Source organism: Zychaea mexicana (assembly GCF_025766255.1).
Source record: "Zychaea mexicana strain RSA 1403 chromosome Unknown BDB00scaffold_24, whole genome shotgun sequence".
Taxonomy (NCBI): Eukaryota; Fungi; Mucoromycota; class Mucoromycetes; order Mucorales; family Lichtheimiaceae; genus Zychaea; species Zychaea mexicana.
Genome location: NW_026516687.1, coordinates 95,837 through 122,942, shown reverse-complemented (window position 1 = coordinate 122,942; position 27,106 = coordinate 95,837). Strand labels below are relative to the sequence as shown.

General features: G+C 43.0%; 11 protein-coding genes across 11 annotated transcripts; 6 read left to right on the top strand and 5 right to left on the bottom strand.

Moving 5' to 3' along the window:
- The first annotated feature begins 416 nt into the window (after positions 1 to 416).
- On the top strand, positions 417 to 1,831 carry BDB00DRAFT_973598 (Alpha/Beta hydrolase protein). Its single transcript, XM_053129886.1, has 4 exons — positions 417 to 772; positions 847 to 1,012; positions 1,082 to 1,494; positions 1,605 to 1,831. Exons 1-4 carry the CDS (start codon positions 485 to 487, stop codon positions 1,743 to 1,745), a joined length of 1,008 nt encoding a protein of 335 aa, XP_052981159.1. The 5' UTR covers positions 417 to 484; the 3' UTR covers positions 1,746 to 1,831.
- A 1,115-nt stretch (positions 1,832 to 2,946) lies between these two features.
- BDB00DRAFT_927838 (uncharacterized protein) lies at positions 2,947 to 3,568 on the bottom strand (the record flags this gene model as incomplete). Its single annotated transcript, XM_053128902.1, has 2 exons — positions 2,947 to 3,188; positions 3,271 to 3,568. 2 exons carry the CDS (start codon positions 3,566 to 3,568, stop codon positions 3,007 to 3,009), a joined length of 480 nt encoding a protein of 159 aa, XP_052981158.1. The 3' UTR covers positions 2,947 to 3,006.
- Positions 3,569 to 4,670: 1,102 nt separating this feature from the next.
- BDB00DRAFT_760952 (RNA polymerase Rpb4-domain-containing protein) lies at positions 4,671 to 5,410 on the top strand (the record flags this gene model as incomplete). Its single annotated transcript, XM_053119242.1, has 3 exons — positions 4,671 to 4,817; positions 4,943 to 5,095; positions 5,264 to 5,410. The coding sequence occupies 3 exons, from the start codon at positions 4,671 to 4,673 to the stop codon at positions 5,408 to 5,410; spliced, it is 447 nt and encodes a 148-aa protein (XP_052981157.1).
- A 285-nt stretch (positions 5,411 to 5,695) lies between these two features.
- BDB00DRAFT_761015 (uncharacterized protein) lies at positions 5,696 to 7,110 on the top strand (the record flags this gene model as incomplete). Its single annotated transcript, XM_053119247.1, has 4 exons — positions 5,696 to 5,776; positions 5,869 to 5,964; positions 6,086 to 6,163; positions 6,256 to 7,110. 4 exons carry the CDS (start codon positions 5,696 to 5,698, stop codon positions 7,108 to 7,110), a joined length of 1,110 nt encoding a protein of 369 aa, XP_052981156.1.
- Positions 7,111 to 8,780: 1,670 nt separating this feature from the next.
- On the bottom strand, positions 8,781 to 13,055 carry BDB00DRAFT_816224 (Nup93/Nic96-domain-containing protein). Its single transcript, XM_053122973.1, has 15 exons — positions 12,810 to 13,055; positions 12,596 to 12,713; positions 12,445 to 12,507; positions 12,202 to 12,357; positions 11,958 to 12,104; positions 11,667 to 11,845; positions 11,428 to 11,575; positions 10,987 to 11,319; positions 10,690 to 10,860; positions 10,466 to 10,589; positions 10,083 to 10,336; positions 9,859 to 10,002; positions 9,301 to 9,768; positions 9,105 to 9,202; positions 8,781 to 9,005 (listed from the first exon to the last, which is right to left on the bottom strand). Exons 1-15 carry the CDS (start codon positions 12,974 to 12,976, stop codon positions 8,960 to 8,962), a joined length of 2,616 nt encoding a protein of 871 aa, XP_052981155.1. The 5' UTR covers positions 12,977 to 13,055; the 3' UTR covers positions 8,781 to 8,959.
- Positions 13,056 to 14,720: 1,665 nt separating this feature from the next.
- BDB00DRAFT_816219 (uncharacterized protein) lies at positions 14,721 to 15,423 on the top strand. Its single transcript, XM_053122972.1, has one exon. It carries the CDS (start codon positions 14,816 to 14,818, stop codon positions 15,269 to 15,271), a length of 456 nt encoding a protein of 151 aa, XP_052981154.1. The 5' UTR covers positions 14,721 to 14,815; the 3' UTR covers positions 15,272 to 15,423.
- Positions 15,424 to 17,240: 1,817 nt separating this feature from the next.
- On the top strand, positions 17,241 to 18,502 carry BDB00DRAFT_277169 (uncharacterized protein). The gene is made up of 4 exons (XM_053116760.1): positions 17,241 to 17,322; positions 17,447 to 17,455; positions 17,554 to 17,902; positions 18,014 to 18,502. Exons 1-4 carry the CDS (start codon positions 17,277 to 17,279, stop codon positions 18,390 to 18,392), a joined length of 783 nt encoding a protein of 260 aa, XP_052981153.1. The 5' UTR covers positions 17,241 to 17,276; the 3' UTR covers positions 18,393 to 18,502.
- A 1,340-nt stretch (positions 18,503 to 19,842) lies between these two features.
- BDB00DRAFT_786741 (uncharacterized protein) lies at positions 19,843 to 20,748 on the bottom strand (the record flags this gene model as incomplete). Its single annotated transcript, XM_053120634.1, has 2 exons — positions 19,843 to 20,641; positions 20,684 to 20,748. 2 exons carry the CDS (start codon positions 20,746 to 20,748, stop codon positions 19,843 to 19,845), a joined length of 864 nt encoding a protein of 287 aa, XP_052981152.1.
- Positions 20,684 to 21,516, bottom strand: BDB00DRAFT_927833 (uncharacterized protein). The gene is made up of 2 exons (XM_053128901.1): positions 21,414 to 21,516; positions 20,684 to 21,340 (listed from the first exon to the last, which is right to left on the bottom strand). Exon 2 carries the CDS (start codon positions 21,331 to 21,333, stop codon positions 21,076 to 21,078), a length of 258 nt encoding a protein of 85 aa, XP_052981151.1. The 5' UTR covers positions 21,334 to 21,340; positions 21,414 to 21,516; the 3' UTR covers positions 20,684 to 21,075.
- A 1,248-nt stretch (positions 21,517 to 22,764) lies between these two features.
- Positions 22,765 to 23,697, bottom strand: BDB00DRAFT_816210 (ribonuclease H2, subunit C). Its single transcript, XM_053122971.1, has 4 exons — positions 23,662 to 23,697; positions 23,276 to 23,506; positions 23,022 to 23,221; positions 22,765 to 22,946 (listed from the first exon to the last, which is right to left on the bottom strand). Exons 2-4 carry the CDS (start codon positions 23,493 to 23,495, stop codon positions 22,923 to 22,925), a joined length of 444 nt encoding a protein of 147 aa, XP_052981150.1. The 5' UTR covers positions 23,496 to 23,506; positions 23,662 to 23,697; the 3' UTR covers positions 22,765 to 22,922.
- Positions 23,698 to 24,595: 898 nt separating this feature from the next.
- Positions 24,596 to 26,812, top strand: BDB00DRAFT_882607 (uncharacterized protein; the record flags this gene model as incomplete). Its single annotated transcript, XM_053128161.1, has 6 exons — positions 24,596 to 24,616; positions 25,419 to 25,505; positions 25,681 to 25,912; positions 26,130 to 26,187; positions 26,312 to 26,432; positions 26,582 to 26,812. The coding sequence occupies 6 exons, from the start codon at positions 24,596 to 24,598 to the stop codon at positions 26,810 to 26,812; spliced, it is 750 nt and encodes a 249-aa protein (XP_052981149.1).
- Positions 26,813 to 27,106: the final 294 nt, after the last annotated feature.

The following is a 27,106-nucleotide window of genomic DNA, read 5'->3' as shown; positions in this document are numbered from 1 at the left end:
TGCTATATACTGACCGCACTACAAATAGGTAGGCTATCAAACTAGAACAGCCAAGTCGACGGGTTGTAAATAGTGATAATAGGGCAGGAGCGAGCGGGTGACGACGAATGCCTCGCCAGCATCGAATTGCCTCAAAGCGTTCCACCGGCTTACCGGGTAAGGACAGCCGAGAAAATAAAAGAAACCAGCTGGATGACAGAGTTCCAGTGATTTAAGAAGGAAGCTCCCCATTAAAACGCGTTGTATTCCATTCACCGTCAGCAGTACTGGAGCTTAATGAGATTATGCAAGCTGCTGAATTGGGTCTGTCGTCAGATGAAATGAGAAACTCACAGTGGCTGTGTAACCTTCGACTGACTTGGTGAAAAAAGAAAAGTTGTGCCGGAAAACCTGGGCTTTTATATAAAAAGAGTAAGCTTTTCTACACCTCTTTTTCTTCTTTCTTCTCATACGTCTTTCAAGAATACAAGGCAAAAAAAAAACGATGCTCACGTTGACAACCGCAAAGTACATAATAGCCTACACCATTGCCGGTTTGGTCGTTGCCCTTTGGTTCAGAACAGATTCCAAGGCCAGAAAGCCATTGCCATCGCTACGCGTGAATCCCTCGGACAGCTACATTGCTGATTTCTATCCTAATGGCAACTACTTGGAATTGCCCATGGGCACCATGCGCTATTGGCTGTTTGGCAACCCCAGTGGTAAACGCGTTGTCATGATTCACGGTATTAGTACCGGGTCCCCTAGTTACGACAAGCTGGCGCGCTACATGGTAAATAAGATAACTTTTTTTGCGGTCGGGTTGGAAAACTGACACACATAGTGTTTGTTCTTTGTCATTCATAGGCGGATGCAGGTCATCATGTCCTTGTCTTTGACCTTTGGGGTCGTGGCTACTCGGATGCTCCTGCTACTTATTATGATGAAGGCCTGTATACCAGCCAGTTGGCATTGTTGCTCCAGAAAGTTGGATGGCACTCGGATGTCGATGTGGTCGGCGTCTCTCTCGGAGGTAAGATGTCTGTCTGCAAAGCTTTCAAACTGTAGCTCTGACTTTTTTTCTGGTGATATCAATTATAAGGTGCCATTGCAACATCATTTACTGCATTCTATCCCGAGGTTGTCAACAGACTTATTCTCATTGCACCTGCAGGTCTGATGCAGGCAGACTCGGATGTCCCGCTCTATGGCAAGATCTTTAGACTTCCTGTCATTAGCAAACTTGTGTTGAACCCAATCCTCAAGCCCGTTGCGACATGGGGTATCACTCAATTCTACAACACAGCACGTCCTGTTGGTAAGAAAAAGAACGAAGATTCGACCCGCATTGCCGAGGCTGCTTTCTCGCAGTTTCAGAAGCACTCTGGTTTCTTTACTGCTTTCTTGAGCACCGTCATGGACTATCCCTTGTTCGATCTTCACAACCGTTACAAGACCGTCGGCCAACGCGATACCAATCGTAAGGTATTGCTAATTTGGGGTACAGCTGATCGTGTAAGTGCTGCTCTCTTTTGATCTTTCTATACCTTTGTCACACCCTTCACCATCCCAAAAAAGTCGATTTGGGATTTATGTTATCTTATTTTCCACCAAATTTTTTCTAGACCGTTCCTTTCCGTCATGCCAAACTCCTCACATCGTTGATCCCGCAGACCAAACTCAGTGTTTATGACGATGAGGCCCACGATGTTCTCATGTCGCGCCATCCTGAAGTCAATGCCGAGATCAAAGAGTTCCTAGCATAGATAGAACAACGATGGTTATAGTAATTGAAGCATATCCATACATTTGCTACCTTTGTATATGTAATTAATAAACCACAACACGTTATTATAAGTATCTTTATCAGCAAGTTAGTCAATCATACAAGATTTTTTCCTTTCAGACTTCATTTTTTGAACCTTAATGGGCTACTTTATTTACCACGTCGCACAAGGCCATTCATGCTTCCCAAAATGGACAAAAAATACTTACAAAATCTGTGCACGGGCAGCATCATTATCCAAATACGGCCAAGTCTTTGAGCTGGACAAAAACTGGCGGCGACCCATGGGTTTTATCTCCGGAGCTCATTTTTCTTTTTTTTACTAATCTCATACCAACGTATTATTAGGCTGCTGATCCAGCTATTGGTTCTTTTGTAAATGTACACATTTACACACATGTGATTATGATTAGTGGCTATATGCAAGTTGTACGGGAGAGAAGATTATCCGCTTTGTTTTGCGTTAACGAATATGTCTCCGCGGCTCTTTTGTTTAAACGATGAATCGTAATAAGGAGCCCAGACTGTTTTTCAAACTAAAGCGGAGGTGAACTACAATCGTACTGTATCATCAATACGCTATAATTATCATTGGTGTTATAAACATGCTCTAGCTGCCAGCATCAGATATATTTGTAGTACAACAGTCAAAAAGTTTGATCACCAAGAAGAGTGTCAGAAAGAATACATCTATGTTGTAAACGTTGGTCAGAAGACTATGATAACCCTTTGTAATATCTGCCTTCTAGAGTCCTCCTGACTTGCATTTGCTGAAGATGAGAAAACAGAAAAGGTGGCTTGATTCCCTGATCAGAAAAAGAATCTCTTTATCATACTATTTACTCTATTCAGTGCTATGTACAGTACTGCCATTGCTTGGTGTTGTATTTCATACAAGCTTGCTAATAACGCTCTGTAATAATATGATACATAAAATATATCAATGGCAATGGTGATAAGGAAGGGGATCATTAGTTTTGGGTGTTGTTTGTTTGTGTGATACATTGATGATTCGGCATGGTTCAGGTACAAGTTGATTTCAAACGTCATCCGAAAGACACAAATTGCCCGTTTGTAGCTGTTTGCAGCCTTTCGGACGCTTAAACGACCCTTCAAAGACCCAGTAAAATTATAAAAGGCCCAAACGGTAATCTAAGAAAAAATTTATAAAGCTGATTCCTGTTGATGGAAGCAACGGATCGGTATTCTCCTACAACATTGCGAAACCGGACGGGAAACGACTACGAGGCCGCTGGTTCTTGTATTGATCTTGTTTGTCCTGTTCTACCCTCTATGTCGTACGCATCTTGGTCCAGAAGTTGGATGAGTATATCTGCTGTGAAGGAAGCCTCGTCTTTAGGATCCAATTGTAGCAGACGCGCTTCGCTTTGGACCATACCGGCATGCAGGCAGGTGCTTGTGGCTTGCTCAAACCAGATGCGTTTTGTGAACGATCGAATAGCACGCCAGTGGGGGGGGGGACTAGGAGGTCTTCATACATTTACTGACATCCTGCCATTGGGCCTCTTTGTAGTCGTTGCACCACCTATTTGCACAGGTCCAGCTCTCGACCGTACTTTTGCCGTCGACACGTGCAATGGAGTGGCTTGGAAATCTTCTGCATGGACATACCAGTTTCATGTAAATCATGAGCGCCACAGTTTCGTACATGTTGCCCTCACCAGTGTTAAAATGTACTGCCCAGCAAAGTCGCGAGTTGCCACGCAATCGTAGCTCGTGAGCACCCAGCAGGTCCACAAGCTGAGTACGCATCCGAGAAATACAATTGTCGTTTGTTGCCATTAGCTGTCGTCAGTTTGTCGTTTGTAGTCTTTCGGACATGTTAAACGACCTTCCAAGGCCCTGTAACGTTGCAAAAGGCCCTAACGGTAATCTGAGAAATTGGAAAGTCGGTTGTTTTCCAAGATACAACTCAAGAGTGCCTTAGTGTTTTGGCATGTTTTCATTGCGGCTAGCAGTACAAGTGGGCTCACCATGTTGTTTGTCACTGCTAGCGGGGCGCTTCTTTTCTGTCGTGTTCGCAGAGCTGTCAGCCGAAGCTTTTATTCGGATCACTCGCTTCAGCTCGATTTATTGATTTTGACCGTAAATATAAGAGGAAATAATGAGGGGAAATTAAGAAAAGAAAAGGAAAGTAATGTAGTACCAAGTCACTTTAATTTTACAGCATTTAATTGTTTTGATCCAGACTTCCTCTTTTCGCACTTCTAAATTCGTCGTCCCTCTCCTCCCGACTAAAGTTGAGTAGCTGTATGCTCATCCTGCACCTACCTCAATCTACTTGTTTCCCAAGATATCATCAATGAGATAAAGGAAGATTGCTCATAGAGTAGCAACTGTCAAAGGAAGCTATTGAGTGCTCAAAGATACTCATCGAAAAGCTCAGGTTAATTTGTGTACAAGTGATGAACGTCGCCTATATCTCTGTAGCGACGTAGCTATCTCGACCCGAAGCTAATAGACCATATTATAACCATCAGCTCGCAACACATAATTAATGAGCTTTGCATGGTGTTTGATACTGCCCATCTATTTCAGGCTAATGACTAAGCGTTGTATTCTTAACAAACAACACATTGCACCGCAAGCTATACACCAACACTCATAAATAAACATATCGAGCTACTATTATGGAAAGCGATATAAATGAAGCAAATCATCATCCCATGAGCTACTTTGCTATAAATACTTATAGTAAGAATGTAGTAGTTTCAATCTATAATACGCATCCTCTTAAAGTTATAACAAAGGACAGTCGTATGCGTATTACAAGATGTCTCGAATGAGAGCGGGCTTCTTTCTCGATTTGACAGCTCAGCATTTTGAGCGGGTCAATTTTCATTCTCTTTTTTTTTCTCGCAGCAAATACACACACACACACACAATGATCATTGAGAATGCACGAGCAGGAATGCTGAGCAACTTTGAAGTGCTCCGATTACTAGAAGAACAACAAGAAAAACAAAAGGCAGCACAAGACAATCCTAATGGCATTGGCGTACCCGAAAACTTACGCACAGTGCAATTCGAGGTATATATATACATAATAGAAGTCTGATTTATAAAGCATTGTCAAAGAAAAAGTGTCGTCCTTGATCTTTCAATGTACGTGTAACTCATTGTATATCTTTTTTTTTTTTTTGATAAAAAAAAAAGTTGACAGACTATTTAAAAGGAACGCCAAGCAGTACGCAAGACGAACAACAGGTCAAGGATTTCGTGGAGGCAATGAATTCGTACGAGCTAACGTTGGCGGAAAAATTACAGCTGTTAAACTTGAGACCGAAAAGTGCAGTAGAAATATACCTTGTAAGTGTGGTAGTTTATTAGAGTGGGGGTTGGGGGGGGGTCGATGGTAGGTGTGGCTGATTATCGGTCGTAACGCGTATAGCACGGGGAAAGTGGCTGATCTCAAATGCTTGGCAAACGTACTCAATGCTAATAATAATACTAATAATAATAATCCTGCTGCCACAGTTGATCGAGGAGTGCGAAGAGCGGTTTTCTGAAGATCAGTTGGAAGAGATGTTGCAGACGGTATTGAGCGTATTACCGCGCGACGACGACTACGAGATGGAAGAGGGATACGAGGAGGAAGAAGGAGGAGAAGAGGATCAAGCGTAATGCATGCAAGAGTGTGCGTGTAGAATACATGATAGGCTTGCGGGCCGATGGTGTGTATGTGCTTAGCAGCAGGCCAGCGACTACTATCATCATCATCAATGTGTGTGTGTGTGTGTGCAACGTAACACATCTCAACATATCAGATTTTTTATCCCCCTTCCACCACGACATTTGCATCCGTTTCTCTTTTCCACTGCTTTCCACCCTTTTTCTCTTGGCCTTTTTCTGTCTTTTGTTTCCCTTCTCTTTCTCCCCCCGTAAATAACAATAACAATAATCATAATAATGGAAAGACCACAGCAACAACGAACGATGACGTTGGGTCCGTCTGCCCCGATACATGATTGGGAAGTCGAGAAAGTGACGGTATTCTTCTTTAATCCTTTCTTGTTTGTTATTGTTGTTGTTGCTTTTGCACTCGTAATAATCTCCTGTTTCGTTTTTCCCTTTTGTAACAGCTTTTGAATGACCTTGAAGAGTATCGGGACCGGGCCGAAAGCCTTGAACGGAAGATCCAAGCGGATAGAGCAACCTATGAACGCAACACTGCAAGTGTACGTATTTTACACACACACACACACACACACACACACACACATACAGAGAAAGAAAGAGAAAACATGAAACACCAAACCTTGTTTCCTGCGCTGATACACTTTTTCTCTCTCTTGATAGCTCCTACGTGAAGTAAAAATGAAAGAAAGTCTTTTGGAAAAACGGGCGCAAGATATTGAGCGCCAGCTGATGGGTCAAGTAAGCTCCCGGTGACACCGTGTACTTGCTATGAACAGCCCGCATATAGCCTAACTCACTTTTGCTCAACCTTACCTGTTGTATGTGTACAGATACAAGACATGCAGCGACAAAACGAAAACCAGCGCACCGAACATGAGGATGAGATCCAGGAACTACGAGCACGGCACGACCATGCGCTTGCCACTGAGCAGAAAAAACACGAGCGCCGTCTAGCGAGTATGCAGGAACGAATTGAAAATGTTTCCGAGCAACGCGGGTACAGAGACCAAATCGAAACGCTACGCTCGGAACTGACACGGGAACGGTCGCAACGTGCACAAGACAAATTGGAATGGCAAACGCGACAGCAACAAATGGCCAGTCAGACGGCATCGCAACGCGACCTGTCCGAGAAACACAATGTGGAAATGCAGCGGATGCGTGAGCTGTTCATGAACGAATGTTACCAACAGTCGATGCAGCATGAAGCAAGGATACAGAACTTGCGATCCGAGTACGAAGAAGCGTTGCGGGAAGCCAGAGACCAGCTCGAGACAGAACAGGACGTGTGGGCCATTGAACGACAGGCACAGGTGGATCAGGCGACGCGCGTCGCACAGCAGGAGAAGGAGGAAGCTATCAAGAAGCTCAGTGAGGAGTGGCGCGACAAGATGTTGGATGTGCAGACCAGCATGTCCAAGGATGCCTCAGCAATCCAGCAGTATTGGCAGGGCAAGCTGGATGAAGCGGAGGCAACGAAAAAGGCAGAAATTGAGCGGCTCAAGGGCGAAATGGAAGTCGTCAAACATCGACTCGGCAAGGAAATTGATCGAAGGAAGCAGATGCAGGCCAAATGGGCTACGGCGGTGGAAAATGAACGACATAGCAAGGTGTATCAGCAACAACTCGAGCAGCAACTTGACACACTTGGAAAGGAATTGAACGAGGTAAACAAGTCTTTTTGATGCACGGCGTACTTTTTGTATTTGAACGCACACTCAAACGTAAAAAAAAAAAAAAAAATGCAGATCCAGCAGGACTATCAACATTCATATCGGCTGGGCCAGCATCTCCTGTCACTCTCCACCGTGACAGATTCAGGAAACAAGACGCGTGAACGAAAAGAAGAGCTGGCAGACATTCTCCAGGAGTCATTGCGCAATGTCACCGCATGGCACTATTCACATCATCACGAGCAGGTGAGATGGCAACAGAGATTGCTACAATTTGCATTCACAAGCCAAGTCTAACATAGTGTCTCTTTTTAGTTTTATTACTACCAGGAATCACCGTTTTATGCATAGTTTATAGCTTTTATGCCCGAGACACATCATCATCCATCATCCATCATCTATATCCTTTTCTGTCATGTGGCACATTATATCATCATACCCCCCCCCCACTTCCTCCCATCTACCCATCTCCGTTGTACAGAATTTTTTAAGTGTGATTTCTACTGTAGTTTTATTATGTTGTTCCTATACGTGTTCAAGAATGCGGCCTATCATGTTCCACATTCCCAGCTGCCTGGTTGCATTGCCAAGTAAATTAAAAAAAGACCAGCGTTCGAAATGTGGCCCACCCATGGAATAACAGCCGCGGAACAATCTGTGGTACCGAACTTGATCATTGTAGCAGTTGGATGATTCAGGGGATGGGTTGTAAAGGATTAGTCCAACAGCACAATTCATGCACATCAATAAAAGTAAAAACACGTGTTTGAGCTAATTAACAACACAGACTATGTAACCGAGGAGCATCAGTGCATGTATATATAAAAACACACACACACACAGCATGTCACATGAACATAACCCGCGGAACTCGCTTTCCACCTCCCTGGAACCCTATTTAACTTGTATCTTCCCACATAATTCCATCGAATGCCGCAAAAAGACAGTTGTGTTTGTGAAAATGCAAAGAAATGTATTTGGGTTCAGTGTGTGTGTGTGTGTAAAGATAAGAAAACAAAAGAGGATATACTTTCAAAAAAGAAGACTGCTGTGACGATATGTATAAAAATGATTCATGCGTTTTTGGGGGGAAAAAAGGAGAGATAGACATGGTGAGGCATTTAAAAATGACGGTGGATGCTGCTGACAAGGGGAAGGGAGAGATATATGAGGCAATTGTATGATGATGATGCTGATTGTTTGTTATAAGTAAAAGGAAACAAGACGATCCAAGTTGGTGATACTTGATTTGGACGTCGCCGTCGTTGAAGTGGTTGACGATGAGGACAATGAATCCGTTGATCGTGCCATGGAGCTCGATCCCCACGTTCGTTTTACTGCTGGGGTAGCTTGTGACTCGGCAACAACAAGACGTAGTTTCGACTTTTCATTACTGCTGCTGTTGCTGCCAGAGAGATACGAGGAGCGACCTTCGGTTTCCATTATGCTGTCACTCGCTGACGACGAAAGACTGCTATTACTTTTACTTTTGCTGAGCTGTAAATGTCGTTCGCGCAGGAAAAGAGGGTCGATATCGGATTGAATAAAGGTCATGGTTCTTTGCAGGTGCTTTTGGAGAATACAGACGAGAGAGGGAGAGAGAGAGAGTCGGGCAGGCACGAGTAAGAGGAGAAGAAAGAAGCCGTCTCTTTTATATTAGCGTTGTTAACGGATAAACAAGTAGAAAAGAATTGAGGGCGGGGTAACTTGAAAAGACTTTCTATTTATATATTCTTTATTTCTCAATTTGGATGTGTGTGTGTGTGTGCTCTCTGACTCAATGAGACGGGCCGGGCAATGTTGGCTTGGATCGTGGCCAATCACGTTCAAACGAGTTGAAACCGGTAACGTCATGGAAATTTTATTGGGACAAGCGGTGTGTGTGCGCAGACATCATCATTTCGGCCCTAAATGGAGGCAGCGTGGGGGGGGGGAGGGGGACGTCAGTATTATTTTACCGTTTAGCAAAAACCCTAAAACACAACAAACACTATTTCATTCTTTACTTGTTAAGTTTTGTCACCGTGTCTGCTGGCATCTTGAATTGGATCAGGCCCACAAAGGCCAGCACAGCTCGAATGTTCTCCTCGATTCTTGCAACCGTCTTTTTCCGGCCCATAAATTATTTAGTTTGCTTATGTTTACTCCGCTCCAAACCCCCCCCCCCTTCACCCTCTTAAGCCCCAAACCAGACTTCCATACCTCTTTGGCCGCTGGCTGCGAAACAAGCTGGGGCCCCGTGAATGTGGTCCACAGTTTGAAAAGCATATCCGTCACCATCAGCAACATGTCCGGCACATTTTTGCTGATCCCTTCGTCCAGACGTTCAAACTGCTCGGCTGTCCGTTGCACCAGTCCCAAGTCATCCTGCAGAGGAATCACACCACTTTGATGGATCACGTGGAGTGCCTGTTCAAACGATCCTTCTTCATACAGACTACGGCTCCGTAAAAAGTCGATAAGCACTCTGACCGTGTGTTTCTTGGATTCCTTGATAAGCACGCCGATATGTTGCTGCTTTTCATAGTCGCCTAGCGTCTTGAGTGAAAGGTTGATGATTTCTTCGTCCGATGCACGTCTGCGTAACATTTGGTCTGGGTCGGTTGCCCGTGGTTGCTGTAATGCATCACCCAGTTGCTTGTTTAGGATGTCAACAACTTCATTGTAGTCCTGCAACAATTATATTAGTACTTGATTAAAATAGAATGGGGCCCCCGGCATCCTCTTCTCCCTGTTGTGCTTCAGCTTTAGTTTACTTACTCCTGTCAGTTCATACACAAAGACGGCCTCCGAGTAGCGTCCTTCCTGCGCATACTTTTCAGCGAGTGGTTGCAAAATGGCTTGAACAAACGCTCGTTCGCTCGTGATACCGATCAGCTCCTTGTGGGCATCCAACCATCCCCGCTTATAGAAAGAAGAAAGATAAGGTTTTCTATCCAGCCAAAAGTGGCAACACAGTGATGATATGATGCATTCTACTGTACCTGACGACCCTGTTCCGGTGATCGTACCCCCAATATCGCCTTGGGATCCTTACTTCCCAGGACTAACTCTTGGATATATGTATGGGATAAAGTGATCATATCGTCAGAGTCATGTCGTTGCCAATCAGAGTAGAGTGTGAGGAGGTAGATGTAGTTGAGTGCGTTCTGTTCGTTGCTGGCTGCAAAGATGCGTATGTACTGGTATATCAGCCGGGAAAAGTTAAAGCTGACTCGTTCGTCATCCTCGACAATCACTAGTTTTTGTTGCCATGACAGAAAATTTGCAAGTTAATAATAACCTTAAATTTCCCTTTCTCTTCCTCTCTTATCACAACATCCTTCCTCCGTTTCCCACACAATATTCGTTAAATCAGAAACTTTACGTAGGTCAATGCTGCTTGTTAATAGGTTCACTGGGATCCGTAATAAGCCATGATAGGCAAGAGCAATCGCAAAGTGTACCGCTTCTACCCGGGTCTTTTCATTCTTGTAGAGATAGTTTACAGCCTTTTCATGCAAATTAGTTTCGAGTTAAACAAAGTCCACGTTTTCCAAAGACTCCTTCTTTCTGCTATCTCTTTCAACCTCCCCTTCAAAAAAAACTTACCCGTTCAAATTGCAAAGTCAATAACAGCACCATGAAATAATTTCGAGGATTGGTTCCGTTTTGGTCAAACTCATTTGGATTGAAGCTCAAAATGAGTTTTTGTATGTCATTCAGGTTATATCGTTCATAGTCGTATGCTTCTCCATCCACTGATTCGCGCACCAGTGAAAGCTGTGAGGAAAAGAGAGATCATTGGACGCCTATTAGTATCAATGACACTTTTTTGAACCACCCCCACCAAACATCTCTTTGCTTGGGGGTTGGCTACTGTTTATGATGCCGCCGTATAGTATTTACCTGTAACCACATGTAGTCTTCAGTTGTGCCAATCTCGGGCAAACGCTTCTTATTGAGCCCACAACGACCAATGATCTTGTACAAGATAAGCTTGTATGGATCAGCGTTCTGTTGTCCGTATTCTAGACGCTGATAGTCAGCCACAACTGCATCGTGTGTTGCTTTTCGCAGTCGTCGATCAGGCGATTCCATGTATTCGGTAAAGTATCGAACAAACTGTGGTTCAGCACTAAATAGCTGCTCGTTTTCCTTTACGTATGCTAGTGCTTGCTTAGCATAGCCGCTGCGGATAAGTAGGTACAGATAGGTCCAGATGGCCGTGCCGTTGACAATCTAAATTCAGTGTCGTGGTAAGTCCCTTTTTTCCTCTCCAATACCTCATATCTAGTTTTATTGCAAACTCAAATATGCAAGAACTGGGTCTACATTATTATATTTTACCTCAAATCGAGAATCTGTCCACTTTTCAGAACCCTTTCGGAATTTCAGATCCATGAATACCCGAAGACGGTGAGCTGGTGATGGTACACCGCCCACTTTGGCTTGAGTTGCATGGCGTACTAATTCATCGTCGATATATTCGGTGAACCTAGAAATATGTATAATGATTCGGGTTAAATATCCACTCACTATGCTACTCGCTCATCTTTTTTGAGATAAATCCTTCACCATCAACTTACTGTTTTTCGAGCCAGCTCTTTGCTGAATCAATGAGCTTTCGAGTCATGCTCACTGCTACCGGCTCGCCGGGTTGCAGTTGTGCATATCTCTTTTTTGAATATTCGGCACCGTTGTCATATGCGGCTTCTCCAGCCAAGCTATATAATAGTTTCCAAATATCCAAATTGCGATCATGCACCTAAGTAAAATAATGTCAGTCTACCCCTTCTTTCTCCATTTTCCTGACCGTTACACAGATACAACAGTAAACCCCTCTACGTGTCATTATCCCTTCTCATCAACCCACAAACCTGATCAGAGTCCACCGATTTGGATAACTTTGCAAACTCTTCGACAACTGGGAAACTTTTACGGGCCACTCTGGCATCATTCATTTTAGAGATAACAGCTGCATAATCCAGCACACGTTGACGGGAAGCTGGCGATGTAGCAGCAGGCTAAGATGAACAAGAAAAAAAGCATGCGTGTAAGTTCTTTTTTTTTTGTTGTCTGACAGCATGTCTAACATTTCTCGTTAAGTGTATTTCCGTTTACCATCAAAAATCTATCGTCATCGATTACATTCGAACCTTGATGATGATGATGATGATGATGTTGATGGTGATCCCATCCCTCCAAAACACGACGTTGAGTTTTCCGCAGGTTGGCTTCCATCACGCGTTCAGCCTCTTCCTCGAAATCAAACTGCGTCTATAAAATATGACAGATAACCATACCGTCAGTCCCTTTTCCTTGGCTATTTTTCTTTCTTTTTCATTTTTAATCCATATATTTTACGTTTTGGCCGTATTCCGTGATAACATCAATGATACTGCGTTCGTGTGCCTTTTCCAAATATTTCTAGTGTTGACGTTGTTTTATGTGAGCAACCGGATCGCGTGTGAGAGTACGTTTGCACGCGTCTACTCTAACTGGTACTTGTATATACCTCCACGTCCGTGTCGTTAATCTTGCCTGAAGGTTCAAAGATCCGACCCGTGTCCATGGCATTTAACTTTTGCGCCAGATCCTGCGTATTGATTCCATTCTGTGCCAAAAAGAAATGACTACCCATGGTTTTTTTTATAGAAATGACCACCCATTAAAAAGGATATTATTTCTTCTCTAAACTGTGAAAGATTAGATTAACGAGAGTTACTCACGCTTGAGCAGTTTGTTCCTGATCGGCCTTGTTCTTTCCAAATAATCGTCGCGTTTCTGTATCGATCTGGTCTAATCCACGTTCCAACACGGGTAGCTGGTCTCGAGTTGTGGGAGATGCAAGTAATTTCGAGCTCTCGTATAACTTTTTAAACGTTTCAGTCGCCATTGTTTTAATATTCTGCAGCAGAAAAGAGGATAGCACCCAAAGGTGCCTTTCCAAAAAAAAAAAATATAAAATGAGCGCTCGTACCCTCCAAAATTATTAAAGTCCGACGTACCTTGAGTAGGATGAACAAAAATCATGCGAGGCGCATATACACTTGTTCGAAGTGAGGACGTATATAGCAGCTACCACTTTTGAGCCCTGTGGGCATGGAAAAGCTAGTGTGTGCACATGATAGCAGTAATAAGTCGAGATAGTTAGGGCTAGCAGCTGCTCCACACAGAGTAGGAAATATGACCCCACCCTCAACAACACCATGAAATGACAGGACAGAACATGCAGTGCCCACTTGGCTTGGAGCAAATTGTTGATAAAATATATATGTATTAAGAAGCAGGCTCGCGTAATTTATGAATTTCTGATATTTTGAAAAATCACACGAGCCGTTACAAAACGATGGATAACCATGTGCTGGCAGTAATCTGCTATCTCAGAAAATTTCCTAATGAAACTGTTAAAAACGATAAAATGACCAAAAAAAGGTGGGCGCCCTGGATGCAGCATCACCATCAAACAGGTAAAAATCACATCACATATGTCGTTGCCACGAATCACGATTGTGTACGTCTGGCCACAGCGTTAGACGAACAATGTGGGTGCACAACGCAATCGCACCCACCGTGATGGAAAGATCAAAAAAGTATGTGCTGGTCTGTGTGTGGCATTATGCCGAGAACTTTTTTCCCCCTTTTTGTGCACAAGCTGATGAAGCAGAAATTGTTTACTTGAGCGTTTTCTCTACTTGAAGGGAAAAGAAAAAAGGTACAGTACTTATCCAGGAACCAGGGTCTCGGTAACCGGAGAATTACCTGAGCTAGTGTTGGCGACAAGCAAGCATGAGGATGTGCCTTGACTCTCTTCTCCACAGAAGGTTTCAACGCGAGAATGAGTTTACCTGAATGGGACGCCTGTTATCACTGCTGATGAGCAAGAGATAGCAAGCCAATCTTAAGTACACAAAGAGAAAGAGAGAGAGAGAGAGAGTCTGATCGATATGACTCTTAAAGGAAAAAAGAAGGATCCTTTCTAACAAATCAACAATATACCAAATCAAGTAACCCGTAATCGCCGACTTTCTTTTTAAGAGAGCGCCCATGACTTCACTATCCATCATCGTTCAACAGCAGCAGGGACGACAGCCCAAACGTTAAAACAGAGAGAGTTTCCGTTTCAAAGTACTACTGATATACACCGCGCTGATTCAAAACAACAAAGATGCGGGGTAAATTTTTCATGTGAATGGCTACGGATGTGTCCGATCAAGAGCAAGACGTTCTTCTCGTCTTATTATGCGGTATTTGCTATCCTGTGGACGCATGTATGTCAAGCAGAGGAGAAGGGGCAGAGTGAGAGGGTATAGAAAAGGATATTAGGGCTCATTTTAATTTCCTAGGAATCCTCCTCGGACCCCCTGATCTTACGTGTTCTGTTGGGCCCTGGAATCGAGGAGTTGTGATCACTTGAGCCGATCCTGTCCTGGAAGGTGTCACCATGTGACAACCGAAACAACAACAACAACAACAACAACAAGCAACCCATCTCAAATGGCAGCAGCAGCCACACAACGAAGCCCATAGGATGAAAATTTCCCGTACCAACCCATCCGGAGCCCCAAAAACACAGCTTTCCACAAAAAAAAACCTTGTGAAATATATAAAACCTATAGAAAACAAAAAGGACAATGCGTCTTTACCAGAATTGGCGCTGCACATCAGGAAAAGAAAAATCTTTTTTTTTTCACACACTTGTAACAATAGTACACTCACGAAAGATATCTTGAAGATGCATCCTTTGGAAAAGCATCATCCAGAGTACCTCAATCACATCATGATGCGGTTCGGACACCATCTGTCTGTCCACCAACGACAAACGGTCAGCTCTCAGTATAGTGGCGTCATGTCTAGCTCGCCCCAAGGTTCAAGGATACAGAAAAAGCTCTGTTCCGTCACAGCGCAGCATCATCATCATCGAATACTACCCGGCAGCATCCTATGCAATAAAGCAGTTGTCCACATATCTAAACCATCATCATCATCAGCAGCAGCACCTGAACAAAGCACAGCAGAAGAAGAAGAACTAGAGAAAGTAGATGGAGGCTCAAATAAGCGGGATATTGTGATGGCAGACAGCACGCCCGCTACGGAAACAACTGCGGCTTCTATCTCCACAACGGCAACAACAAGAAAGGACGCTTCCACAGTAGCTGCCAGCGCAACCTCAAAGAAAAAACATGCATAGTAACTAGATACCCAATACTTTCTCCCCTCTCCTTCCTACACTCAACATTGTATTATTGTTATTGCTACAGCCATTAATTTGCATTTTACTGAACTCTACAAACATAATAAGATGTGTACTATATTACCCATTACTTGTGCATTTTATTCAGCCTCGTCCGTTTGGTCAGAGTAAACACAAAAAAAAAAAAAGAATCCGACTTCTTTGACCGCCCTGTACGACCTGGATGCCAACATGGAACAAAAAAAAAAAAAACCCTGCTGTGCGTGGCAAACACACATACTGGAAATAACCTAGATTTCTTGGTTCCACAAATGGGGATTCCTCTTTAAGCAGAATCGCCCGAGAATTATATCCTATCGTACGGTTCCGAGCTTAAAAAATGCCCGTAAATATGCCCGTGGACCTTATCCTTTTTCCAAACATGATGCAGATCTCTTCTCTTTTTCTTTGTTCTTTGCTTTTTATGCACTAGATTCGAAGCATAGAAGATTGGATACAACCTACTAAACTTGTGTTTGTGGGAGAAAAAAGACAGGATTTGTATATTGATACGACGTGAGAGTGTATCGATATGCGCATAAGATAGCTGCATAACTACTCGCTTCTCCAATCTTCCGTTCGTGGTTCGGTAGATGCCCTTAGTATGAATATACATTCCAAGAAGAGTAGAATAAGAAGCATTGATGCACCCTCGTGAGGGCCAGCTCGTCATATAGCGCTTATCCCAAATGATAGAAAATGATGAGCAAATTTCGGTATATTTGGGAAATTCCCTTATTCTATTTTTTCTGTTTTCTTTTCGACATTAAGGTTTTACGTTTAAGCAATCGTTCAATCATGCAGTGCCTGGACGCTCATAAAACCTAAGGCCAAATGGTGTAGAGGAAGAGTTTCAGAGTACAAAAGGAGGGAAGGAGCTGCGGGTAATTTTTGAATTGGTTGAAAGATGATGATTCAACTGCTATCATGGAGTCACTGGGCTTCAGCTGACAGAGAAGAGCTCATCATCCCACCATACTGGGTTATTGTTGTCAAGAATTTCCAGGTACATCAAAGCAATCAAGTTTTTGTTTCCCACACCGCGATCTGCTCTCTGACTGATGTTATCATTACAGACGTAACTCTCAAACTTCCGCCTTACACGTACTCACGAGGAGCTGTGAGGTCTTTTGTGTTATCTTTCATGATTATTTAAGCCTGTAACTGCTGCACACAGTACCCACTCGCTAAACCAATGTCCCAACTTGTTTCTGCGGGTCAGCTAGGTTAAGCAAGTTGAGGCCTTGCTAAGATATATATATTCTCCCAAATATGCGGTGGGCGTGAAATTGGCGCAATCTACATCACCGATCTGGTTGACTAGGCCCAGTAAAGTTTAGGACTCTCTATGATATTCCGATATATTACATCATACTATTGTAGCGATCAGTCGCGGTAGTTTGTTGGAAATATCAAAGCTACATTGTTTATCAATCCAGCTGGTTCTTAGATAGATTCAACAGATATCGGTTTATGTAGCGCGTACTATTTGGTAAATACACTGCATCCGCTGGAGCGGCACATACTTTTATCTTCAACGCCAGCGATTAAGTCTTCTACTAGCTCGAGTGGACCTAAGTTGGATGCTCTTAGCAGCCAATAGATAATTTGAGGCACTCTTTTGGACTCATTCAAAGGGAACTTTTTACTGTAACCACGATTATGTTTCTTGCCTTGCTTTATATAACTATTATTCCTTCTTCTAGGCCAAACCTATCGCTGATGAAACTATCAGTTGTCTCAGTGCACCTTTGTTCCGATGTGATGTCCAAAGCTGTTGATAACATCCACATATGCTGTACATGATACTTTTTGGCGTTACTATCAGTTTCACTACTTGGATTTCTTCACGGAACAACTGTTCTGCCGAACTTATGCACCTTTTTTTTAATTTCAGAGCAGTCTTATCATGCTTTGTTATAGTACCTTTCTCTTTCACTTTTTTAACAAAGAAAACGAAACAATGGAGCAAGATCTATTGGAGAACGGAAAAAAACGACGAATCCTAAGTAAGTTGACTCAGGCAATTGTGAAATCGTGTCAACACAGGGATCTGATCTCTGCTCCGCAGTAATTACCGTTGACAATGAGATTGATTGAAAGCTGATTCTTGCCATTTGCTTTTTTTAAAAGCTCCCAAACGTAATGTGACAAGATCAGCCCGTACTAAAACACACTTGATCTCCTTTGGGTATTATTGTGAATACTAACAATCGTTTCTACTATGATATCAATATAAGGGATGCAAAAGAAATTGAGGGATAGCAGCAACAACCGGACGTCACAATGCATGGAGGTATCGACGATCAACAGCCAGGAAAAGAGCACCCAGCATCCTCTCAGTAATGACGCGTTTCACTTTGCCAGAAGAAAGTTTAAACAGTCAGATGGCACGCTCTTCTATGGTGACGGTGACCGGATGAGCGAACATCATAAGAGAAACAGAAAGAATCATTTTCCGCAGCAGCAGCAGCAGCAGCAAAAGCGACATCGTGGAGCCAATGATACCTTGGCATGGAGCACCGCTGCTATACCAACTCACTTTAATACGATATCCAGCAATGTGACGATGGATCCTTATCAAAACCTGTACGTGCTTGATACATCCTCTTTAAATTTTTTATTGCGGTCAGTCCTGAAATAGACCTAATGCTGCTTGGATATATCGAATCTCTCTCTCTCTCTTTTGTATATACATAGCAACAGCTCACCAACAAAGCAAAACATTCCTGTTGACGTTGGTAGTACTTGCAACGATATTACTACTACGACCTCAACCACCACACAAGTATCCTTTAGCAACTCAAGCATGGTGAACAGTATTAAAAACCAAGCATTATACAGTGAGCTACCAGCAGAAGCAGAAGCACAATTAAACGAGATGCATCGCCTGATCACCGAGCAAGTGAGTTTATCTGATAGCATCGATGCGCAACGACAAAAGCAACGAGCACTGTACAACGACGAGATATTTGTACAGACAAACAAAGATATTGATTACTATGAGGCGCAATCGTATAAAAAGATGCTGCAAGCTCACATGAATAGCGAGCCAATGAATACTACGAAGCATCAATGAGCCGGAACGAAAAAACGCAATACTTATCATGGAGAGTTCTTTAAGATCAGTTCTGGCAACAATAGTTGACGTCGTTAATAGCACTTTTTATCAACCCATGCAACTGTCGTCTCTCAAAACCCTCGAGTAGTATTATTCATATGCCGAGATATATATTGTGCGTGAGCTTATATATGACCAAGGTGTCATCGGATATCAGCCTTGTTTGAAAAGAGTGTTTTTACTCAAAGTAATAAAAGACAGCGCATCTACCAGTCGGTACAGTAGCCCCTGTGGTATTCTGTGTGCTCTGAATATCTTTATGCGACTCGGTTCTCAGCAAACTATGAGTCAGTGGATACAACAACAGTGATGGTCCAGTCTCTTTTCCTTGCTTTACTACGTTTATTATGTCCTTTCCGGCACACTGAATCATCGACGGCCGTCGTCGACAATTGGATATCGCTGTTTTACCTTACAGTAACACAAAAGAGCGTATGTCTGACCTTTTACAATATCCTTATAATTTTGCGTACGTACAGAGCTCGCTAGAACCATTGTAAATTTACGAAAGTACTACTGCGATACTGATAGTGGAAAAACTAACAATAATGTGGACGGGGATGGCGACAATAAGCTACCAACATTTTCGCCGTCTCTCCTTTAATGATATATGGTGTTTGTAGTCATGATCGTTGAAAAAAAAAAGCTATGAAATAGCACTTTTCAAACCATTGTATTTCCTATCGCCAACTCCAACAATTAACGGTAGATCACGGGCTTGCGACGCGACGCCGTTTTTGTTTCAAAACAGACCCGTAGTATATGATAGGTCAATGTTTTACCCTAGAGCTCCAGGCGAGTCTTCCGCAGATTCACCCCCCCCCAAAGAGACTCGGTTAGTTTAATAATGAATATATAGAAATTTAAAAAGTGTGTTGTAACCTTACCATTCTTATCTCAAATTTGTTTGCCTAAGAATAGCTCATACGAGGGTTGGATCTCGCAAAGCTATCCATGTATTCATGGTACTACCCTACCTCCAAACTAAAACGAATACCTACATGTGAGTAGGATATCAATCAATGATGAGAGCCCACGAGCCTCAAATTATTTACTACATACATAATGCGTACAGACAGAGCACACAGATTCGTTTCGCTAGACGCTGTGCCTTCTATTCTGTAAGTGAGAAGGCAAGGGTACAGTGGACCAACATTTATGGAGACATATATACGTTATTCGAGCGATGATGTCCTGTGCATCGACATTTGGAGTGGGAGAAGAGTGTGATGGATAATGCTGTGAAGAGTTGCTTTACAAGATACTTTTTGACGGACAGCCCCAATATCACATAACTACGCACTAGGCTTCCAACCCCCCTTTACCCCAAATCAATGGGTGTGTGGTCGCAACATCCAAGTCAAGAATCATTTGTAGTGTGTTTAAGATATTCATTTTTTTTTTATATTCAAATCATGAATGTCACTTCAGGTACGCTATAATCAGAGAAAAAATAATCAGGATTCTCGATGTGGCACACAGCGATAGCCTTGTAATAATCTTGTTCCTTTTTAATCACGGGAGATAAATTCCAACCTGGACTTCCATGGTCAAACGCTATCCCAGAAAGTATCACGTACTGCTTCGAGACATCAATGTCTTCAGTGAGATCAAACTCAAAACGAGTGCACTGGGAGGAAGCATCGTCATTCCAAAACAGGGATTCCTTTTTTTCTACCGGGATAAACTGCAATAATGTCTCAGCCTGCTTAGTAAGTTCAAAATCCTCATACGGATCGTCGCCGTATATCTCGTCCAGTATCGCTGTTTTGCTACTCTTATGTCCAGGTAGCCGAACCGAGGTCGAGAGTATCCAACGGTCCATTTCATCTACACTATCCTCGGTAGTACTGTGACAAGTAGGCTTCTTCTTATTAGATGTGGGTGGAAGGTCCCTGGGAGTTAGTGTCGTCACCGTTGTTCTCGCCTGCTGTTGTTGTTGCCGCTGGCTGGCCATAATCAGGATTGATGGATCGGTGGAGATGCAAGCACAGGTAACTTGCAATAACCGTCCCATTATCTTGTAATTCTGAAAAGTGGTGCTTGGATAAAGGTGTCCATCAACGACATGCTCTAGATAATGTTTTCCATTGACACCCGTCCAGGATGGTATTTCGAACTTTTGGATGGGTCTGTCCTGGTCCAAAAGCGAAGCATCGCCAAAGCAAAGGATAGAGAGCTCCGCCTCGGCAAAAGGAACGATATATCTAAATGGTCACGAGCTGCATACCACCAAAGATGCACGTTACGTCCGACAAAGAGCAGTCTTTGTGATAGAAGCGCCTCCTCCAGGGTCCATAAGCAAGTGAGCCATTGAGAACTATTGATCTGATAATGACTGTCCATTGCACGGTTATCCACATTATTATCTCCTTTTGGCGATGAGCAGCTTTGAAATTCGGGCAAATAGTACAACGGCACAGTGGGCGCATCAAACGTATCTCGCGATGTTTTTCTCCCTTGCTACCTTGGTTGATGCACCATTGGTCGTACCAGATGTACTTTATGTTAAAATCCTTGCCTATTTGCTGAATAATGCCTTCAAAGACGACGTATTTTGTCTTTGACGGGATTCGTTTGCGGCCTCTTGATTTTCGTGGCAATTATCTTTCCGGCAAAGACAATCTTGTGTCTGCCTTCGTCAACTTGTTTGCTTTTTCCCGTGAACCTCGTCTACAATAGTTTCTCCGGATTGGTTCCAGGAATAAGAAAGAGCGCAATATCCTTCGTTGACAGTAGACCCTCGGACCATTTGCATATCGGATATTCGAACAAGCCAAGTCGGCATAAAATCAGGCTTTGGTAAATTGGAAAACTTTCGAGGCGGTTGAGTGTAGGGACCAGAGTGCTGGAAAGGAGTTGTCATACACCATTGCTTGGTTTCGTATGTGATACACATGGTGTTTCTTATAAAGAATGCTGTGTTACTTTTTTCCTTTGTTCTTGGTAGCTTTTACTTTTAAAGTAATAATTGCCTACCTGTAGGCCTGTTACAACTGTATGCTGAAAATAAGGAAAATGGTGGTGTTGATTCTCTGATAGCTTCACTTGTTAGGTAAGGCAGCTGGCCATCAGACAAATCTCTTGCTGCTATAAGATACGCAAGAAGGGGCGGGTAGGCTTTTTATATTTTTTTTTGAAGGTGTGTAACGTTTGAAGTATTTCTCTTTGGAAAACTGCTCTCCTTTGGGATATATAACGTAGTACAGTAGTATACGGCGGGACTCGATCCATGCGATGTGGCTTAACCTTGGAATCCATTGACTACCCTCTGCGTGATGACCAGTAGCTTATGTATAAATGTACATACTCTGTTCACAAGCAATTTAAAAGAGATATTCTACTGGATCAGGAGCGACATACCTATAAGAATGCAGCAAAATTGAACGCCTTCTCGTTTACTTATTACATACAACACACTGTGATTTACCTGCAGTCCGATCAATGGGTATGACAGAGAATTTCTTCGATTGATCGTCACCGAATTGTAAGGTGACACTAAGTGTTTGAAAAAGTAGGCGTACACACACTAATGGCTGTAAACAATGATGGTTCGATGAACGCTAAGCTTTTGTACTCGCCCCTATGAAACTCAGTTACAATGATGGATACATTTAGAGAGTGGACCCACGTGGTTCCATTAAGAAAGCCATTCTACTAATAAAAGCGAGATAGAAGTAGGATTTTTATTTAAAAACGATCAACTACATTTCTGTATAAGGGCCCACGATACGACTACTATATTGGTTGTCATTGCATTGCAAATTCAAAAAGTAAAACAACTGGATCGTTGATATCAAGCCTTGTTCGGCAATTGGGGTGTTGAGTACATATCCGAAATAAATTAAGCCCTGTTTGAAATATGCAGTTACAGGTGTTGCATTGTGGGAGCATGAAAGGCTCGAGACCCAAGGCAGTGGACATTGAAGGGACAAGAGAATTGAAGTGATTTAGGGAGGGGCAAAGAATCATAAGGTGAACGCAAAGCGAACGGATGAGTAGAGTGAAGAAGTAAACTAGTGTCATCTGCATAACAGTTGAGATTCCACACTCACCCACACCACCTGAATGCCATTGTTAAAGAAGTTGCTATCATAAGATAAGAAAGTTTATGCACATTCGGTTACACAGAACTTCCAACCGTCTGTCTCACTACTGGCCTGCTTTTGTTACATAGGTGTAGACGAATCATCCAACAGGTCTATGCCGCTGTAGTCATATGGTGAAAGAGAAACTCATTGTTCAACAAGCTTTACTTTTGACTCCTAGTATGTTTACTGTAATATGCACAAACTGTATACATTAAAGTTACTCCATGCGTATTCCTATACACCTGCCACCAACCATTTTAACCACGAACAACTTATTCTTTGGGAGATCTTTTCCCTCACGGTATTATATATTACTCTTAATATGCTTTATGTCTACAACGTTAGATCATGGCTAATTCAACAATCCACCCAGAATCTTGTGGCTTTCTCCAAATATTTACAATGGTATCGGTTCATGGACCTGACAAAAGAATAAAGGAATACGAGTCAGCAAAAACAAACAAAACAGCTTGATCAGTACCATGTTACAACTTACAGCATCCATGACAGTATGCCAGTCTTCAATCATCTTGAGCCGTGCATCTTGATCGTTTGGTGCAGTATCCTTTTTCCACAACACAAACCGAGATACAGGCTGTTCCGATTTTTTAATTAAACGTGGTTTTTGTTCTTCTTCTTCTTCTTCTTCATGTTCGTCACGGTTTTCGGGTGTTTGTACATGTTGCCAAATATGTCCTACTCACAGTAGTTTTAGTTTTTTAAATAAAATAAAGGACTAGATTTAGTTACCTTTACAAGATTCTGGTAAATCAACGCCATATCCAATCAGTCGCCGGCCCATGACAATGGTTTCATAAGTTGCGATTGAATTGTGTTGATGTGCGATCGATGTTGTCGGCGCGAACTGAAAAAAGTCTTTTGAGTTGACGGGTCCTTCTAGTGGACTTGTAAATGGAAACAAGTGTGCGGTAATGGGTACAGTAGTAGTGGACTGTTCCTGATTAGACATCTTTTAAAAAGCTTATGGCGATATACAACAACAAGTCAGATCAGAATTTATATTTTCGCGCCCGCCCCGTCACGCAGCAATGCCAGGACATCAAGCAACACAAATGTTGTCAGTTCTGTTTTTGTTCCCTTCCTCTAGTAGCCTTCACGATGGACGCTGTACGAACCTACTAATTGCCCTGAGATGAATCGCTGTGCTCAAATGGCACAGGAACAAATTCTGGGCAGTATCCTTCTAGCAGTAAAAATGTTCAAAAGCGCGTGACATATTTTTTTTTTCGCTAACTAGCACCCGTCATCTGTTGTTAGGACGCATGGCTCTTGCTGGGTGCATCACAATCTTTGGGCTAAGCTGATGATAATAATATTGATGATGATGAAGATGGCTTTGCTTTGTGTAGATAGAATCATCAGAACCTTGTTTGTTTTGATGATAATATTAGTTTTAATAAATCAAGGATCTAGGTGGCATGCATAAATATTTACGTTTGAACTTGCACTGCTTTTCCTTCTTTTTTGTCAAAGAACCCTCTATCTCTGGCTCCTTGTTTTCCCTGTTTGATATACTACCAAGCTGTATCCTGGGAGGAAGGGTGAGGAAGAAAGAGAGACAGAGCCTTACTGAAAGATGGCAAGTGATAGAGTCGTGGCAGCGTAAACGGGATATATAAACGCCCATCTGCTGCATAACTGTTCTTCTTATCGCGATTGTAAACACACTATCGCTACATGAACAGAACGAGACACCGCAAGAGTATGATGCGTACTTTGCATAATGCCAAGCTGTCACTACGACGTAAAACATGCGACACAATAGAAGATGAGCAAGAAGAAGAGCAGCTTTTCTGCGATAGCTCACGGCAGGAAAAAGAGACATTGCCTTTTTCCGAGCCAAATTCTGTATCATGTAGATCAGAAATAAACCTCCTGTTCTTTTGGTATGTTTGCGCGCTTTTCATTTACTGCTTGGCTCTTGCAACGCTGGCGACACTTGCAATCGCACCATTGATGATGACTTGCGTGTGCAATAACGATGAGAGCAGCACACCAACAGGGCAAAGTACATGATTGAACAAGATATATCATAGAAAGGGTGACCCGATGATGCTGCATTGTATGTATGTGTACAGATACAGTGCATAATAACGCACATAGAATAGCGCACACCCAAAAGGAACCCTTCCTTCCTGGGGGGGGGAGAGAGAACGAGGATTGGCAAGCGATGAGGTTCCGTTGTTGTTGTTGTTGTTGTTGGGTTCATATCGGCACCGTCTTCTGGTATCATTCATGCTGCGCTGTGTTAGAAAAGAAGCGAGAGTGGGGGGATGGGATTACCTATTTGCAAGAAAGGGTCTCGTGATGAATATAAACACGCACCACACGCAGAGAAAGCCAAAGAGAAGCGGCCTCAATGCGTCTATATTTGCAGTTCCCTTCTAAGCTTTTACTTTTCCCCTCTCTCTCTCTCTCTCTCTCCTGTTTTTTTTTCTCTCTTTTTGCTCCCTCTTTTTCTTTTTTTTTTACTTTTCCCTTGGACTCTGGACTCTGCTTTTCTAACAAAAAAAGAAAAACTTTAATAACGCGCCTCTGCTTTTAATGAACAATGACAATCTTTGATCCAGCACCCGACAATGTCTTTATGCCGCCACCACCTCATGTCAAGAGCGACAGTCCAGGAACTCAGACCGAAGAAGACATGGCATTGGAAACCAGTCAGCTCATGATTCGTTCACCCGACCCAGCAGCAACGGCAGCAGCAGCAGCAGCAGCAGTGGCACTCGACCACCCACTGCACCAACACCAGCAACAACAAGACCCTCACCGCCTCCACCAGCACCACCAACAACAACAACAACAACAACTGCACAGTTTACATAGCCACCAGCAACACCACCACCATCCTACGCCTATGTCTATTGAGCAGCCCTACAAAAAGTTTAGATATGACCCTTGGTCCGTTGAATATCTATGCAGCGATCCTACAAGTCCGTTAGCCAACATACCACTTGAGGTACGATTATCTTGATAACAGAAAGAAGAGATACACACACACACACACACAGACAGAGGAAAAGGTGGAAGGTTTTAATGGCCATAAGAAAAGTAGCAGGCAGTGTTGAAGAAGAAGAACAAGTCAACCGGGTCACTCACTCACTAACCCACCCACACAAAAACGTCTTGAATAGTCCATTTTCGAATTTTCGGCCTTTCAACTATTATCTTCAAACGAACAAGATGAACTTGCACGGCTATTGCCCACTGTGGATGCCACCACCACCACCACCACCACCAACAACAACACCAACAGCGAGAGCAACAAAACCATCACTGAGGCATTTTTCTCCAAAGACCAGAACCCTATCTTTTGGAACGCATTGGATGATTGGCAAACCATGCTAGCCCACGGCGAACTTGGCAGTAACAGCAGCAGCAGTAACACCACCACCTACACAACAACCACATCGTCATCGACTACGGATGATAGTAGTACCAACATGCCTTGCGTGCCTCCAGAACAGCAAACTACCCTTACGACTACAAGCAGTGACAGCTTTAAGGTAAGGTGAACAAGGCTTATCAGTGTCTGTCAGTCAGTCAGTGCCATTGTTGACCCGCCTACATTGTTAGGATGAAGCCTTTGAGACATATTGGGGGGAATTGAATGATAGAGACAAGATGCATAATGTTGCAGGGTGAGTAAGCAAGAACAACTTTAAAAAAGATGGTTTCTCTCCCTCTCTCTCTCTCTTTGCTTGAGTCCTTTTTAAATTGGACGAGCAGAAATTGCTAAACCATCTTTCATATACATAATGTCAGGGACTCCAAAAACATCACACTTAAAGATATGTGCCGAAAGGGTTTGATACGGGAACGTGATGTAATCGTATACAAACGGAATTTCAGTGCTTGCAAAGTGGTCGTATCCAAGTCCATGACAGTAAGTTATTTTTCTATCGATATATGCAGGGGGGGGAGGGGGAGGGGGCGAATAATTAGGGCAGAATTGAGAGGATGTTACTTTTTGCCACGACGAAAAGGTTAGATACTCAGAATGAATGGATTGGTAATTGGGGGTTTTTTAACTAGGTGGTCAAGGCCGATGGGGCGACAGGGATCTCGATTGAATTGGACAATGAGATATTCGAAGACTTTGAAACGCCCACTGCATTGGAAACCAAGATACTGGATCAACATGGCAAGGTCAGCAAGGATAAGCGACCCAACGGCAATGCATTCAAGAGCATCAGGCTGCTGCGAGGAGGAAAGGATCTGGGCCGTTTATTTGACATTCGTAAAGATGGATTTGGCGAAAACTAAAAAGAAAAACAAAAACACCACTGATTTACATAGTGTTTGTACATCATCCTAACCTACCCTCTCTCCCTCTCTTAGTTCATATCACTCACGTACCTCCAACCAACATCATCATTATCTTCATCTTCTACATCATCACCACCATTACCATCATCAACACCACCTACATCGTCATCTATTTTTCTTTCCTTTCGTCCTTGTCTTACAAAATAACATCTCTGTCATCATCTTCCGAGGCATCATCAACCGCTCTATGTACTGTAGCAACAGGATCAGATGCATATGTATATTGTTGTT

Excerpts from the sequence above, each read along its gene's own strand:
- BDB00DRAFT_973598 (XM_053129886.1), top strand. The coding sequence starts at position 485 with ATGCTCACGTTGACAACCGCAAAGTACATAATAGCCTACACCATTGCC. Across the intron at positions 773-846 it reads ACAAGCTGGCGCGCTACATG|GCGGATGCAGGTCATCATGT; the intron begins GTAAATAAGATA and ends TGTCATTCATAG. Across the intron at positions 1,495-1,604 it reads TTTGGGGTACAGCTGATCGT|ACCGTTCCTTTCCGTCATGC; the intron begins GTAAGTGCTGCT and ends AATTTTTTCTAG.
- BDB00DRAFT_816224 (XM_053122973.1), bottom strand. The coding sequence starts at position 12,976 with ATGGCGACTGAAACGTTTAAAAAGTTATACGAGAGCTCGAAATTACTT. Across the intron at positions 12,714-12,809 it reads CAGGAACAAACTGCTCAAGC|TCATTTCTTTTTGGCACAGA; the intron begins GTGAGTAACTCT and ends AACCATGGGTAG. Across the intron at positions 10,003-10,082 it reads CACCGGAACAGGGTCGTCAG|CGGGGATGGTTGGATGCCCA; the intron begins GTACAGTAGAAT and ends TCTTTCTATAAG.
- BDB00DRAFT_816219 (XM_053122972.1), top strand. The coding sequence starts at position 14,816 with ATGCATCCTTTGGAAAAGCATCATCCAGAGTACCTCAATCACATCATG.
- BDB00DRAFT_277169 (XM_053116760.1), top strand. The coding sequence starts at position 17,277 with ATGGAGCAAGATCTATTGGAGAACGGAAAAAAACGACGAATCCTAA. Across the intron at positions 17,903-18,013 it reads ATGGATCCTTATCAAAACCT|CAACAGCTCACCAACAAAGC; the intron begins GTACGTGCTTGA and ends GTATATACATAG.
- BDB00DRAFT_927833 (XM_053128901.1), bottom strand. The coding sequence starts at position 21,333 with ATGTGTATCACATACGAAACCAAGCAATGGTGTATGACAACTCCTTTC.
- BDB00DRAFT_816210 (XM_053122971.1), bottom strand. The coding sequence starts at position 23,495 with ATGTCTAATCAGGAACAGTCCACTACTACTGTACCCATTACCGCACAC. Across the intron at positions 23,222-23,275 it reads TTTACCAGAATCTTGTAAAG|GACATATTTGGCAACATGTA; the intron begins GTAACTAAATCT and ends TACTGTGAGTAG. Across the intron at positions 22,947-23,021 it reads GGCATACTGTCATGGATGCT|GTCCATGAACCGATACCATT; the intron begins GTAAGTTGTAAC and ends TTCTTTTGTCAG.